At 39.7% G+C, this 16,508-nt stretch overlaps 1 protein-coding gene across 4 annotated transcripts in view; it reads right to left on the bottom strand.

Annotated features, from left to right (window-relative positions):
* TRAK1 (trafficking kinesin protein 1) overlaps window positions 1-16,508 on the bottom strand; it is a 126,220-nt gene that overhangs the window by 66,120 nt on the left and 43,592 nt on the right. For all 4 annotated transcript variants that reach the window (XM_063156413.1, XM_063156395.1, XM_063156404.1 and 1 more), the window contains exon 2: window positions 14,614-14,906. Coding sequence is in view for 3 of the 4 variants with exons in the window: in XM_063156395.1 (XP_063012465.1) it covers window positions 14,614-14,906 (293 nt within the window). In the remaining variant the exon portion in view is untranslated. The remainder of the gene's footprint in view (window positions 1-14,613; window positions 14,907-16,508) is intronic.

Consider the following 16,508-nt stretch of genomic DNA (forward strand, 5'->3'; position numbering starts at 1 on the left):
AGTTTGCACACAGTTCTAAAAATGGATACTAACAGCCAACAACTGCAAAAATGTTACAAATTAAATTAGAGCTTTAAATTTAGGCCAAGAGGTAGCTGAGAAGTTCTAACACAAAAAAGCCCAATTCAAGGTAGAAACTTTTTCACCTTGAGGACGATCAAATAGGGGCACAGGGAGACTAGAAGTCAAGTAAACAATGTCATGAGCATTTACTCTAAAAGCCCTGCCCTTTAGTAGCAGTCAGAACAGATTATCTCCTGAGGCACCTTCGTATTGTATTATGTTGTATTGAAGAATTTTGAGAGTGTGTCAACACCCAAAACAGTCACAATACTTCTAAATATATGTTTAATTATCATATACTATTAAATACGATGTCATGCTAAATATTTATTAAGAAACTGACCAACCCATGTTATGTTTTCAGTAAATACATAGTGCACAAATCTGAGCATTTTCCATTTCCACACCAGTACAAAGAGAAAACACCACCATCCAGCACAACCCCCACCCTCACACACAAAGTAAGGAAGAGCTATCTAAGCCTTTTTTTGGAAGAGCAGTACACCAGAGCTCCCACTTGAACCAGTGTCACAGGTCTTGCAACTCTTGCTGAGACTTACTCCAGAGTAAACAGCAGACTGTCAAGGCCTGAGTGCTGCCATGTACCTTTACACTGCCATGACCAGGCTCATCATGGTCCCCAGCCAGCACATTCTGCCAGGAGCCCCATGTACACCCCAGCCCCTGGTCCTGGCCTGTGCCCAGCTCTGCTCCCTGCTGACACTGACTCGTTGTCCAGGCTTCCTGCATTGCTGGCTTTTGTCTGATCATCGACCCCTGGAGAGTCAATTTGAACGGTTGCTGCCAGCACCTTTGTTCTGCTTGGGAACAAAGGGACTGGGCTGTGCCAACAAGGACTGTGCCCTTCCCATCCTGTCAGCTGCCTGTAAGGCAGCTCTGCTCTTGCTGCTTCCTGATGAAGGCACCAATTTTTGTAAAAGAAACTTATTCTTGCTGGATTGAGGTAGACCTGCAATTCCACCATAACTTAGTGGAGCTCACCTCTGTCAAAGAAGGGGAGGAAGCAGAGAATGGGGAAAGTAACACATACTTCTCTATACATCATTAATTACCTGGTTTTTACCTTTCTAAGCCAGAAATTACATTGCCAAAAGCATCCCAAGCACTAAAAATTGCAAGAACATTACTATTCTATCAGACAACAGGGCAGACAATACCAAGATGAACTCATACTGTCAATCTCCTGCCTACATACTTCACAAAACCCTGATAACTAGAACTATAACCCACTTGGGAAAGTTGCATTGTACTTTATGGTTCAAGGAGTCTGCTATTACCTATCAGGAGCTATTCTCCTCTGCCTTCATCCACACTGCTCTGCTAGCTGTTGTGCATATGTGTCTTCCAAGCCTCCCTGCACTTAGATGCCCGCATGTGCATCTGTTTTTATAGAGCTCTGTGCAGTGCAAGAATCAGCCTGCACACATCATTTTAGGAGGTCTTTGCAGCCTTCTCAGAGGGATTACTGGTTTACACAGAGAAACAAGATCTGCTCCCCATGCTTAGAAAGATGACAGTCAGCCTGTAACTACAGACTTTCTTTTTCCCTGGCTATCTTTTTAATGGTTGACAGCATCATCTCAGTGCCTGCAACCATCTGAGTGCAAAAAGACAACTGATCTTCTGAAAAACATCTGCTGACATCTACTAGACAATCAAAAATCTCTCTGTGTACATGTACACATAAAATAATTTTCTTCTATACATCTATCTCTGGATTACCTAATTGCTCTCAATCTCAAGAAAATAGATAATAATTTTTTCATTGGGGTTGTTTTGGAAGAGTTTTCCTGGTCAAAATGTTAGTTTTTCTCTTCAGAAAAATGCAAGAATCTACACAGCCCAAGATGATGGTCTTGGGAACAAAGCTTTTAGTGTCTTTCTCTTTTTTATTAGGATTCCAAAAGAAACACACTTTATAGATGAGATGAGAAAGTTTCAGTTGTACAGATAAGTAAACTGGCTTGTTTTATCCCAAAAACTAGTGAAAACTGAATACAAAGGAAGCAACCAATAAAATGCGAGGAGAAAAATAGACCCCTCATTCATGCACACACAGGAAAAAAACCCATACAGCTTTATTATGGAAAAGAAATCCACTAGAATGTGAAGGCCAGGCAGTAAAGAAATAAGAATTATCATGGAAAACAAGTCAACCAAGAAAATTCTTCTACTCTACCATATAATAAATCCTGAACATTTCTAAGCAATTCAAAAGGCTAATAACCGGAAAAGATAGTAATGAGTAATTGGCAAGGCAACTTTTTATGACACTGTTCTGATGCTATTGCCATTAATTTCTACTGCAAGTTTAAAATCTTTGTACCAGCAGGAAATATGAACAGGCTCTGATGCAATTGCCTATTTAGAAAAACAGAACACCATAATTACACTTGTTCATGGCTAGACATTAGTTCACCACTTAAATCATGGCAATATTCTCAGTGCTACAGTTACACAATCTCTCCCCCCTTCACTTCTCCTCCCCTCCCTTTTCTGAGATGCACATATTTGTATTGAGAAGATACGCAGATTAACACCATCCTCCATCCTCAAACACCAGGTATATTTTTAATAAGACCCTGATTGTGCTTCCACAGAGGTTTTTAAATTATTTCTGATTAGAACTGCAAAGATAAACAATTAAGTAACTTCTCTAGTAAGAACACCCAAGAAGTCATCTGTGATTGTGAATTATGATTAAGTTAACTGATATCCAAGAGATATAAAAGCACTTCCTCTTCTCCTAGATGGTACCTCCATTTTGTTGAGAAAAATGTAACACCTTAAACTTAAAACAATTAACTGATAATTAATTTTAAAATGATACAACAAAATATAGCTGAACCATATCCTTTTGAGTTGCTGTTATGGATTCTGGGGTTTGTAATTTAAGCAATTGTCAACTTTCATTTTTTTGGAAAATACATTTGGCAAACAAATTTCTACAAGCAGATAAAAACCAACTTAAATAGTTAATAAGTTCTGAACTCATGATTCTTAGTAAAGCATGGATCATTACAGATTCTGCTTATGCTCTTGCAACTCTATAGCTTTCATAGCACTATAGCACTTGATAGAAATAATTAAATATTTTAAAAATTAATAAATTCCACTATTTTTCACACTATTTTTGAAAGTAACATGTTGTACTGCTTTAGTTTCTTCTTCACTTAAATGTATGAACACCCCACCTCACTTGTTTTGTTGCTTGCAAACATGTATTTCTCAATGCCCTGTTCCTCAGGAAATAAAGAACGTGCACAGTCTGCTTTACAGTAATTTTTGACAACATTCCTCCTCGTGCTCTCTGTTTTCTAAATGAGATTAAAACAAATGTTTTCAAAGACTTTTGTCCTGCTTAATTTCTTGTTACAGTTTGTAATCTTCTCTTTCCATAAAGAAGATGCAAAACAAGCAGAACACTCCAGCTGAGCGCTCTTCTGCATATTTCTTCCCACTTCAGTATCCCTTGGGTAGTTTTTAATGGATTACCTACTAACATGTTTCATATCTTTTCATACAATGACATTTGACTGGTTGGTGTGTCTTTCCCGTTCTGGACATACTAAACCTCTACCCCATGCCTCTCAAGTTTCACTGGTTATTTCAGCTTGCTTAAAGGAAGCAAGGAAGCATTTCTTTAAAGGAAGTTTTATTATGCTTGCTGATTTAGGTACCTTTGACTATTTCATCAGTTCTCTTTCTTCTAGGCACATCTCTATCCATACTAAATACTCTAAATACAGTAAACTAACTCTTCACTGTGGAAACTGAAGTGAGGGTGGGAGGATGGTTTCTTCCTTCCCCTATTTTTTTTTAATTTTTCACATGCAGAGAAAGAAAGAATTTGCAGGACAACCATGTTCATATGAGGATAAGAGTACACTTGCTTATTTTCAGATGCACACTTCCATCTTTCCTCTGCTGACAACTGAGCAAGGAGTTGATCATAGAGAAAATGGAGTGAAAGGTCTAAAACAATGGGAGCTGACAGTATGGAGACAGCACAACTCCTCAAAGAATGCCTTCCCCCTCTGCACATAACACAGAGATCACAAGACATTGTGCAGGGTGGTCACCCACTGTCCTTTGCATCCTGCACTCATACATTAGGTCACTTCCCATAAAGTTACATATGTACTTAGCTGTCAGCGTTACTTGGAGGGGTGGAACTGTGCCAGCATCTCACAAACAAGCAATTCAGCCTCAGTCAAACTAACTTCAACTCCAGCTAAGTTCAACATGAACCACAGGTAGGCAGCTTTGAAAATCTCATTCCTATTAATGTGATCACCTAAAAGCATCTCATCTGTCAAATTCTATTCCCTACCAGGCTTTTGGGTTTCATCTTTTTATGGCTATAGAGGTATCTTACAGGAGAAAAGAAAAACCTAGTGTGACTGATAAAGAAGGAGCACTTGCTCAATTTCAGGATGAGCTTCACATTAGAGCTAATGATAAATTCAGAGAATGAACCTAGAAGAATGAGAAGGGACAAGGGTGTGGGGATTGTGGCAGCCAACAAAGAACACCCCAAAACATACAGAAAACACGTAGAGAAAAGGAACCATACAAACCTCAGAGCCTGGTGTCCGCAGGAGCCTTTACAAACACAACACAAACAGCTTATCAGTACAGCCCTCACGAAGAACACAAAATGTATAGTTCCTGCCTGTCTGCGTTCTAGTTCAAACCATCCCTATCTCCATGGTTTTACTGCTTTGCTTGTGAGCAGAGCTCCCCTCCCAAGGTTAAAAGCACTCCCAGGTCTCCAGAGAACCTGTCGGCAGGACAAACTGCCACCTGCCGGCAGGACTGCCTTAGTACCCGAACCCCAAATCCCACAGGACATTGTGCCAGCCAGTTTCCTGCTTTCAGCCCACTCCTATAAGTGGAAAAAACAATCACTCACAAACCCAGCCCTGCCAGGAACCATGCTCAGGGCTCTTATCAAGAAGGAGTGCACCAGAACACACAAGTCATGACAGAAAAGACCAAAAGAAAACCACCCAGAGACAGTTTCATTCCCACAACAGTGCCCCTGAGTTGCAGTTCTGATGGAAGCCAACACCTTACAAACAGCACAAAGTGGCTGTACTACCCAGAAATGCCTCCTCTGAGCAAAGGGAAAGAACTGCTGAACAAAAGTAGTGTGGGCAGCAAAACAACTCCACTCTGGATGTGACCTAAGGGAAGTGCTGGGCTGCTTGGCAACCTTCAAAACACAAGCTTTGGTCACTGGGGTGTATCACATGCCTACCCCGAGTATCTTCCAGGAAACTCCACCACATCAAACCCCAGCAGCTGGTGCTCAGCCCACAGCCAGAAAGGGGCAGCCTAAATATCCTCTCCTTCTTAAACACAAACAAAGCAAACAAACAAAAACAAAATATGCCTCAGTAGCACTCTCAGGCAAATTTTGCACTTCTTGTAAAAGAGCTAAAACATCATAACTTGTCACTACCTTTTGAGGCAGCTGAGGAAACAGAAGTAGATACAAGCACAGTAACAAAAAGAGACAAGAGAAACAAGGAAACTCTAAAGAAAGCTGGAAGAATAAAGAACTCTACTACATTACTTTGTGGGACCACACACTCCTCTCTTTGGTTTTCAATTCTGTCCTACTTTCCACATGCATATTACACTCAATCTTGACACTTAGCTCTGAGTTTTTTAAGTTCCTCTGTTTTAAATCTTTGAGAATGGACAGTCAATAAATAACAATCCCAAAGTACAAAAAGCACACAATACCTGCATAGGGTCACTTCCAGTGCTGGCTTTATACTAGTTAAGTAAAAGTAAGGTTCTCTGCAGACAAGGGCTACAGCACAGAGGCTAGAGTCCAGCCACATGTAACACAAGAAATCGAAGTTTGTTAGGTTGAGGCTATTCCATGCCAAATACCAGAAGATTTTGACTGCTAATTTTGCTCCGTGTGACACTGAGATTAGCCACCTAATCTAGATCAACAAGGAGACAGGAGGCCATGACTACATTAGCAGTCTCCTTTTTCAGAAGACCTACAAGTCTAACCGTACATCAATAGAAGCAAGAAGGATGCTCTCTCTCTAAATGTGTTTCCAGCAGATATTTTCTGGCTGCTTGGAACAGCCCAACAGCCTCATCTTCCCCATGCTTTCTGTCCATTGAGACAGTGATGGAATGAACTCATCTTTAACACTACAAAGAGATCCACATAAAAATTAAAAGCAGAACAGTTCTACCACACAATTAGGATGCTACCTATGCTGCTGAAGAGGAAAACATGGCCTGTAGCCATCCATTATTTGAGTTCTGTAGGCCCACAAAGACACAGTCATTATGTATTGACTGAGGTCTATAGTTACAAGTTTTTCTTCAGTATATACATGTAATACAGTTACAAGTTTTTCTTCTTTGTACATACATGTAATTGTTAAATAATGCTCAAGAAAAACTTGAGCAATAGGCAAAACCCCAGGACCTACCATATGATATTCAATGTCTGTTCTAGGATGCTCAGAATCTACTGAAACGGTACTGAAGTCTTTCAAATAATACTGCTGAACTCAGGACATAGGTTTCAATGTAAAGCAAGTAATTAGCTTCTCAGGCAAAGGGAAAAAAAAAATCCAATTCACTGATTTGTCCAAAGGAAAAGATAGCCTTAGCATCCTTACATATCTGTAGTCTCACTACTGTCTGCAAAGCCAAACATCTGGAAGAAAAGCCCTTCAACATGAAAGCTGTCTCATACCTCAAACTCAGATTCCTCAAACAGCCATAGCAGCTTCTGTAACTTGACTGGTGTGGTATGAGATGATTTGAAATTGCAAATTCTGGCACACCTTTAACCAAAGTTGTTTAAGCAGTGGTTCTTCTGCCTCTGAACATGGAAAAAACTGCACAAAATCCTCTGAACATGGAAAAAACTGCACAAAATCCTGGCTTCCACAGGAAAACAAAAGATTCCATGCCAACCTCTTTTTGGCTTGGCCAAACACACCAGCTAAAGACTAGGATAAAGTTGAGAATGTCAAAGCTAAGGAAGATGAAAGTTTACAGTTCCAATGTGAGGAATGCCATTGTTTACCAGGCTGAAGTCTCCCTGCTTTGGTTCCATCCTACATACACATTCCTGCTACAAATAAAACCTGAGACAGATTTGGTGGTTTGGTCCATTAAAGTATCAGGACCCTACAGAACATAATGTCATAAATTTCAATGAACTTTGCTTTAAATTAAGGTATGGAAATATTTCTCCCTGTAGATAAATGTACCCATAGTCATGATTTTTACATTAAACAAAAAATAAAAGGAAACTCTGCCACCATGGCTATTCTTTTAGACTAAGAACAAAAGCTATTCATGTACCAAAGGCATGCTGGCAACGCACTGTTCAGCAGCAGTAAGAATAAACACATTCATTAACCATTAGGATCTTCCAGCTGCCAAGAGAGACTGCAAATGTCTCAAAAACCCATTGATAAATCACTGAGTACGAAAACCCTGAAAAGCAATTGTCCTGCTTTTCCTTGTTGTTCAGCCCAGCTACAAAATGTGCCAGCCACTAAACAATGGCTGTCAACAAAGCTTTCACAGAATCACAAGCAAAACATGAGAATTAAATCTTATGTAGCTTGCTCTTTACAGATGCTTACTTTAAGTGAAAAATGTGTTGCTTCATTATGGACACACATACATACACTGCAGGAAAAAGGTAAAGCTGAACTGCCTGTAGTATGGAACTAAATTGATTATAGAATAAAAGCTATTTTCACATATTTAAATGCACCAATAATCAAATGTAGCTATTTAGTCTTCCTCACTATTCATTGCACCACAACAGGAAAACAAAAAATTAAAAAAAAAAAAAAAAATCCCCACAAAAATCTACTAGGCACTTGCCTTCAGTACTTTCTCAAAAGAACAAACCCAGAACAATGATCAACACTTACTGCCCCTATCTTGAACAAAGTACATATTTAGGAATGATAAGTGCTTCTCAAAACAAGGGAAATCTAAGAAGAATGCCTTTAAAAATGTAACATTGGACTTGTAATTCCAACAGTTGCTTTCATAGTGACTTCGGAATTGACAGTTTCCACTAAAAACATGGATTATATTAGAAAGCATAAATAAGTAAGAGAGCACAGCAGAATTCTGCGTAAGGGAATACCAACGAACGAAACGTCATCAAACCACAAAAAGACAATCCTAGATATAATAAAAACATATGACCAAGATACAGATTAAGAGGTAGTGTGACAACCTGACACAGGAGAGGAATCAGAAAAAACCACCAGGTAACTTGAAAAGGATAAGAGCTGGAAAGCACCTGTGGGAGGATATGAGGGGGGGGACAATCTGCATGGAGTTGACTGAGAATGTACCAAAAGCTAGACATAAAATTCAAAATAGAGGCAATGATGCAGCAGGCACAGAGAATAAGATCATTTTGTCACAGTATGCTAGACAGAAATAGTCAGACTCAGAAAATTGTTCTAGTAATGCCAAAGTAGCTATCTCATGTTAACAGGACTGGCATTTTCAGGATGCTTTAGAGAAAGGAAGATCGTTCAGAATTTAGAAATTGCTGCTTAGAGAAATGTCATAAAAGAGAGAGAAGGACCTAAAACTAGACCAAGCTTACAGGATGAGATTGGTGACAATAACTTACAATCAAGTAAATGGGCTGAGGTAAGGACCAACATTCTCATAGTTTTATTTAATGAGAGAACAAGACAGCTGGGAGAGGAGTAGACAGGGGTATAAAAACTATGAAGGTTTTTCAAAATCATGAAGATAACTTCATTAGGGGAAAGAAGAACTGATATTCACCAAAATCCTGCATAACTAGGACAAATACTGACAGAAACTGCAAGATTGGTGACACTGCGCACAGGAGTAGCAGTCATAAACTACCAGGTTAAAACAATCAGCAGATCCAGATAAGAAAAAGCTATGGACAGGTTCCAACACTAAATAGTTCTGCATGATGAGGGTACTTATGCTGACAGCAGACTATTGAGAGTGGCTGAGTACATGATCTCCATACCAGTACCTGCAGTTTCTGAAGTCAGAAACACAGTCCTGAGCTGGCTGGTCCAACAGAGCAGAGTCTTCCTTATGCTCTTTGTTTGAGTTCCAGCTCCACCAAGCAGCATTTAACATCTCTCATATTGATAAAACTGAGAAAAATGTGGAAGTCCCACCCCAAACCAGGAGCAGAAAAAGAAGCAAATTCTAGAACAAGTTATGCTCCACTGAAAGAGAAATGTAACCACAACAGTAAAAGAGAAAGGTAACCCCAACAGAACTCAGAGAGATTCAAATAACGGGAAGCAATTCAAAACTGTTAATATTTTATCAACAGTTTTTTGCTTAGTTTAAAGCTAGAAGTCAACCAGCAGGCCTGTAACAGGTACCAAAATCAACCAGAGCACGCTGTTGAACAGTCTCAGAATAGCAAGCACATTGTGCCTGGTGGTAACTCACATACCTAGAATAGAACAGCCACAGGTACAGCATTCTCCCCATCACCTGCATAACAACAGTAAAGCAATCTCACAACAACGTGTAATACCTAAATCCCTATGGAGTTAATTTAGAGTAATCGTGCTTTATCACGTTTGAAACAGAAGGAATAGAAATTCTGCCTTTCAACACAAAAACACCTGTCTTGTGGGGAGACACACATACAATGGAATGGAATGGAAATTCTGTGGGCCCTAAGTATATATTTTAAAATAAAGTGATTTATTTTGATTCTTTATGATTCACATAAAGAAATGGTCTGAACAAGACCAGTTATCTGTAGGATCTGTCAGTTATCAAAATGGGCTGATGTTACCATGAAGATGGTAATGTGGTGTAGGAGAATGGAATCTCTTTCGTATGGGAACATATTTAAAGTCTGAAAACGGATAGAGACAGGATGAAAACCCAGAGAAAACTTTCTGCACCCAAACATTGCTAGGAGATTGTGTGAATGAGACTTGGCAGCAAGAGAAAGTTGGTTTCTCTGGGTGTTATGACTCCTTCCACTGCAGTCACTGCAGTAACGTGCAAGTTACACAACCCACAAGGAAGGTCAAACAATACCAACTCTTCTCACTGACACCTTCCTGCTGAGAAATAAAAGACATTTTGTTTGACCCCTCCAGTAATGAAACTTTTTTAGAAATTAAAAAAAAAACCCAAAACCCACTAGTGTTAATTGCAAACAAAGTAAGACACAGAACAGGTTATTACCACAGAGCATTTCCCAATAATTCAACAGCCCTCAGGAAATTGTCCTGAACAGCCAGAAAACACATTCCTACATGTGCTTAGTAAGAGTAATTAGTACAACGAACAAATGAATTATGCAAACTAATGAAGGAGCTGGGCAATTTAAATTACAGTCCATTCATTCTCTCCCTTTTCAGAGAAGGATGAAGGAAACCTACATGGCATATTAAGCAGTTAGCTCTTGAATCACAAAGTACACCATACCAAAATCAATGCAAATTGTGAGTATTCAGACATGCAAAACCAGACAAAGTTAACTTACTGAAGATGTCTAAGGATTCTATGTTAAGCATATTTTAAGATTAAAAAAAAAATTAAAAAATCAAAAAGCCTCACAAAAATATTCTGGCAGTCAGACAGCTATCACAAGAGTAATATCCAGTGATATTTGACTTCCATCCCCATCATACTCCCCATTTCCAGAGGGACAGGATTTGTCAGACAGCAGGTAACAGATAAGAAAGAGGCAATCAGACTAAGAGGCTTTTGTAATTCATAAAATTGGGGCTACTGACCAATTTAGAGATACTCTGCTTTTTCATGTCAAGATTACAGCCCTTCCTGGTCTACAAAAAATGGGATGGGGGTGGTGGTGCTTGTGGTGGTGGTGTTAGAGAAGAAAGCCCCCAGCTCCAGTTGCTGTTTTCATCAACATCTGACTGAAAGTATTCACATCTGCACTGCAATTGCAGAAAACACAGACCTTGAAAGGCATTTCCACTCCCTTTCTAGCAAAAAGAACACTAGATGGTGCTACATCCGTATTCCTATCTCTACACTCTCAGAAGATGAGAGCAGCAAGAAAAAGTTAAAAGGAAAAAAAACCCAACTAGGACACGATAGGTGCCTCCCACACGAAGCAGCACTATGCCACTTCCATACAGTGCTGCCCCACTGTCCACCAACCTCAGGGCTTGAGTCCCCTGCCCATTTACCTGCAGGAGCCCCACAATCAATAGAAAACTTGAAGTCAGACTACGCTGAACTTTTCTCCTAAATCTTGCTAACAAAACCTAGAATGAAATATTACAAAACAAAAAATCTATTACAACCTCTACTGAGTAAATTTTCAGGTTTAGTGTTTAAAGTGCTCCACTATACACAAAGTAGGCATTATTATTTTTCATAATAACACTTAAAACATTCACAAATAATTTTTTTCAAGGATTAACTATCCTATTTCATCTGCCCTTCTGTGCTGAAGTCAGCACAGATTCAAAAGCATTTATCTGCGTAAAGCTTCACTTGCAACCTGTGAGCTTTGGATGGTGCTTTAGTATAAAATTCACTGGGAAAGGTGCTTTTAGGGTGCTGTTCCTCTCTCAGACACTGGCTCAAGGAAATTTTTCACCACACTGCTTTTGTCACCTGGACCCAGCCCTACAGTGCTTACTGCCTCTGTTATGCCAACAGAATTGCTTTTAGGACACACAATAGGACAATAAGAGAGGTGTGACCTAACAAAAAAGTAAGGCTCATCTCCCCTCTGACACAAAAGCACAGCAAGGAATTCTATCCGGACCAGTTGCCTAAAATACCTCTAGTTGCACTCCCACAGAAATCTGTTCAAGCCCAATTCTGAGATGGTTTGGAGACAAATGCTTAAGCCAATCCCATATCCAAGAATACACACTTAGCACAATCAGAACGTGCCATGCTCTCAGCTGCATTGACTTTGCTCTTGGGTCCCAGGCAGAAAAGATGGTGCTGCTGACAGAGAATGCCAAAGTACCTCTCTACTCCCAGCAAACACAACGGGAAACAAAAACAATAACAAAAAGAAAAGGAAGCAGCATTAAAAATTCTTTGAGCATCAATAGTCTGGAAAAGTTAAATAGCAAAATGTGCACACCATACAATTTACTATTAGCTATATCAGAGATCACTCCAATTACCATTAGCTTGCTGCATTCCAGAAAGCATCAACACACCACACTGTGCCTTAGTTTCCCATTCTTTTCTTGAATGTGCCCACACCTTTATTCACAAGAATTTTTGCAGATAATTTGTACAATAGGCTGTAAGTGTAATTTAGGACTTTAAAAAATATAGATTTCCCTGATTGCTGAATTTGAGGTCTAGGATTAGTCAAGGCTTGGTATCAGAAAAAAAAGTATGCAGACTTGATATAAGAAATTTTTTCCCACTAAACAATTTAAAACTGTAAATAGTGATAACTTGTCAATCAGAACTAAACAAAGTCTTCATGTTAAAGTCTTTGACAATCCTGACAATTCAGTCAAGTATTTATCTTTCAGATTGTTTCAAGGGTATACACACTGCATACCTGCACACAAAACTGACAAAGATTTTACAGAGGGAATATGAGACCATTTCCTTACTTCCAGCCTATGCCCTCTGACACCTTCAAAATGCAGAGCAAGAAGCTGAAACTCAAAAATCCATAAACACCATAAAAAGCCCCCAAATAACCAAACAATCAACAAAACCACTGCTATTTCTACTGAAAGTCACATCATGTTGTTCTCAGGTCACAAACAGTACAAATCTGACACCCCAGAATAGCAAATCCATTTTAAAAAGCAATTTAGAAGCAATCTGTAAACAACACTTGGCTGACAGCTAAGCAAGAAGAAAGAGATTCAGAAACTACACCAGGCTTGAAGGAATGTGAATTAGCAAGAACATGTGCTGGTCTCCATTTAATGAAAACTTTTTAAATGTTAAAAAGTGAGTTTGTCTTGCCTTTCAAGAAACCATAATCAAGAAGGCATCTTGATTCATGAAAGAAGTTGGTTGTCCTGGCTTGTTGTCAGAGACAGAAAAACAAAGTTAAATTCCTGTTAACAGAGCAGGAAGGAGAGGGGCTGAAAGGGAGACAGGCCACAGCCAGCAGAATAGATTGCAAGATCCTTCTACAAGGGGCCTGGAAAACAGAGTTATATTACCCAGAATGCATTTATGTGATGAGCAGTTTTTAGTCTACCTAACTACATGGAAGTGAAAAGGATCACCATTTTTGAACTAACCAGTTAAGGAGCTCTAAATCCATGAAAACAGGGAAGGAAGGATGGCAAGTAAGTTTGTTTATTTAAACAAAATATTTATTGTATGTAGATGCATACCTGACAAAGTGGCTCCAGGGTTAATCCTGCTGCTTGCCTTCCCACAGAAATCAGGGTGGACTTGAGAGCACCTCTGCCCATCTTTTTTTTTTTTCAGAATATCAGCCCTTAGTAACTACACAGCTGTTGGGCTGATCTAAGCTAAGGCATGCTACTAAAGCAGCTGCTGACAGTCACCATTAGCTAGCTCTCTGATTTAAAGACAGTTCTAGAAAGGGCTGACAGTAACTCAGGATAAAAGTAGCTGGCTGCCAATTAGAATGGCCTTAGTCTTATTGCTGTTTTTCTCATTTCTCCCTTCCAAAAACTCAGCTGACTCCTCAAACATTCCCAAAATGACTTAGAACTCACAAGGTCACATTAGGCTAAGAGAAGCCTCAGAGCTCAGCCAACAAACCACGGACTTGGAATGAAAGCTGCCTGTCATTTCATGGCCATAACCACGACTAAACTGAGTTACAGTGATTATTCAAACACAAAAAAATGGGTCAGCTGACCACAGCACTAAGAATCCAATTCTGTTTAAAATACCATACTTCAACACATATTCCATTTATGTGTATGAATCTATAACAGGGTATTCAGCCTTTCATAAAAGCATGCAGAAGAAGCTATTCCATATACATTATATTCCATATACATTAACTTTTACTGTTCCAGAACAAATGTGAAAAAACGAAATGGGTTTGAAAAGCAAAAGTATGTACAGTAAAAATGTCAGATCCTATTTCTCCCATCCCTATTTCTCCCATTCTTCATATGACAAAGCAATTCTCATATGAAAATGGAATTCTAAATTATGCTGAACATTAGGACAAGCATTCCATAAACTTTAAGGTGCAGAGTTCGCTTCTCCTCATCCCTGACTTTTGTTATTTTCCAAACAAACTTTCAAATGGTTCAATTTCCTTAGTACATAAATACAAAAAATTGTATTGTAAACCTGGTTTCACAGCTATCATTGATCTGGCCTATTTGCAAGGACCTTAAACATTACAAAGTGCTCTCAGTGAAAATCCTGGTGCCGGGGAAATTACTAAAAGAAGAAAAAATGTGCAGAACAGCGACAACACCATCCATGAAGCAGATACCCCATCAAGAGCTTAAGAACAGAAGCTTAACTCTACACCACCAGATGCTCACCAAGGTAAAGGATTTGACTGCTTACCAGTAATGGTGCAGGCATCTCTGTACTCTCTGCAGTCTGGCACATCATCTTCCACGCCTTCGCTTACATAGTGCTCCTCGTGAATGCCTGTGTCGCGGGCTAGGACTGCATGGCTCGACAGCTCCGAGGGAGGCACGGCGGCGGCCAAAGTGCAGTCGTGCAAAGCTGTGGCGTCCAGCTTGGCAGGTTTCACAGGCTCGTACAATGTGCCATCAGGGGGACCAGCACTGGAGGCCGGGGCTGGCTGGCACAGATGGAACTCCTTGTCTTCGCTAGAGTTGGCTTCAAGAAGTCTGCAAAACACAAAAGGAACAAATGGTCAATTCAAGCCATTCCAAACAGTGTATACCAGGACAGATGGTTTTCTTTTCTTTAAACATTAGTTTAACCTGAGAAATTCAGCACTTACTGAAACCCCTACACTCTTCACAGAGCAGCTGCCCATCTCTGCACTTTGCCCAGTGGTGTGCACTCTGCCCCTTGCACAGTAGCAAAGTGTCAGTCCTTGTACTGCGTTTTTTACTAACAGCTGATTAAACATCCATATTTTTGCCAATTTCAACTTGCAGTAAGCACAGTCCATTCACCTTGGCTCATTCACCAACTTTCTCTCATGTCAGCAGGTCAAAATTTTGTGTAATCCAGCATCTATATGAGCCAGGTAATACAGACAAGGCTGCACATCCCTGGTTGATTTAATAACACCTGGAACTTTAATAACACTATAATTTGAAATCAACTGATAGCAAACAAAACAGCAATTATTAGAAGTTTATACTATGACTGTACTAGACTTTCCTCTCCACTCTACACCCAGCCCCTCACTGACAGACTGGCAGCTGGCATCTCTAGTGCCCTTTACAGAGAACACAGGAAACAAAATTCAAGGTGCCCTGGGTTAAAGGAGTGACCATGCTGCTGCTCCCCAGTGCCTCAGTCTCAAACTGGGAATGAAGTCCCTCCATGCTGGATACTGATGTCCTCAGCAAGATGGAATTGGCCAGAGAAGGTCTCCCAGAACTTAAGCAAACATTTTGTTTAAGGAGCTAAAGGCACTGCAAAAACTGATGGTGTAGTACTGCCTTTGGTTATCAGCAGTCTAAGGAAAGATGCAAATGCTCCCTACTGCTAGGAAAGGAAAATATTATCATGGGATTGCAGAAAAAAAATTTTGAGAAAAGACTTAAAAGACTTTATATATGTAATAGCTACAACGCATAAGCAGCAGCTGAAGAACAAGCCACACAGGAACACCCAGACAACATGGGAAAAACAGGAAGACAGACAGCAAGAAAACACAAATGCACTGATTTGCAAGACCAGATGTGATGTAAGTCCATATGCAAGTGCAGCAACATGCTATGATTAGTGCTTCACTGAGAACCAGAACAAGACTTGTCTTGAGATTTCTATGTGAAAAAGGCTCTCTCTAATCTCTGGAACATGTCCAAATAATTTACTTTGCTGTTAAAGTTACACTCAGTATTTCGGCAACTTGTTTTCTGGCATTCCTAGCCAATAACATTACTGCTCCAACAAAACATGACAGTATTTCTAGAAACTCACTGCAAGACTCAAATATCAGTCTCTAAACTGTCAAGACAAAGATCAGGTGTTTAGACCTCTGGGAGTAAAAAGTCTTGCAACAAAGCTGGAACACTGCACCAGAACCATTTTTCTCTACTTGTTTTTCACCTTCAGCATGGGTGTAAGAACAAAAAACCAAAATTCTCTCTCCCTTTCAGAGGGTCTAAACAAGGATACACTTGTACTGAAATCAGAACACCGTAACTAGTAAACAGATGGGCAATATTAACTCTTGGAAAAAACACCCTTACACACAAAATAACATTTCATTAAGTTTTCCTCAATTACATACATTTATATTCCTGCAT

The sequence above is a fragment of the Melospiza melodia genome, chromosome 1, assembly GCF_035770615.1.
Source record: "Melospiza melodia melodia isolate bMelMel2 chromosome 1, bMelMel2.pri, whole genome shotgun sequence".
NCBI classification, from domain to species: Eukaryota; Metazoa; Chordata; class Aves; order Passeriformes; family Passerellidae; genus Melospiza; species Melospiza melodia.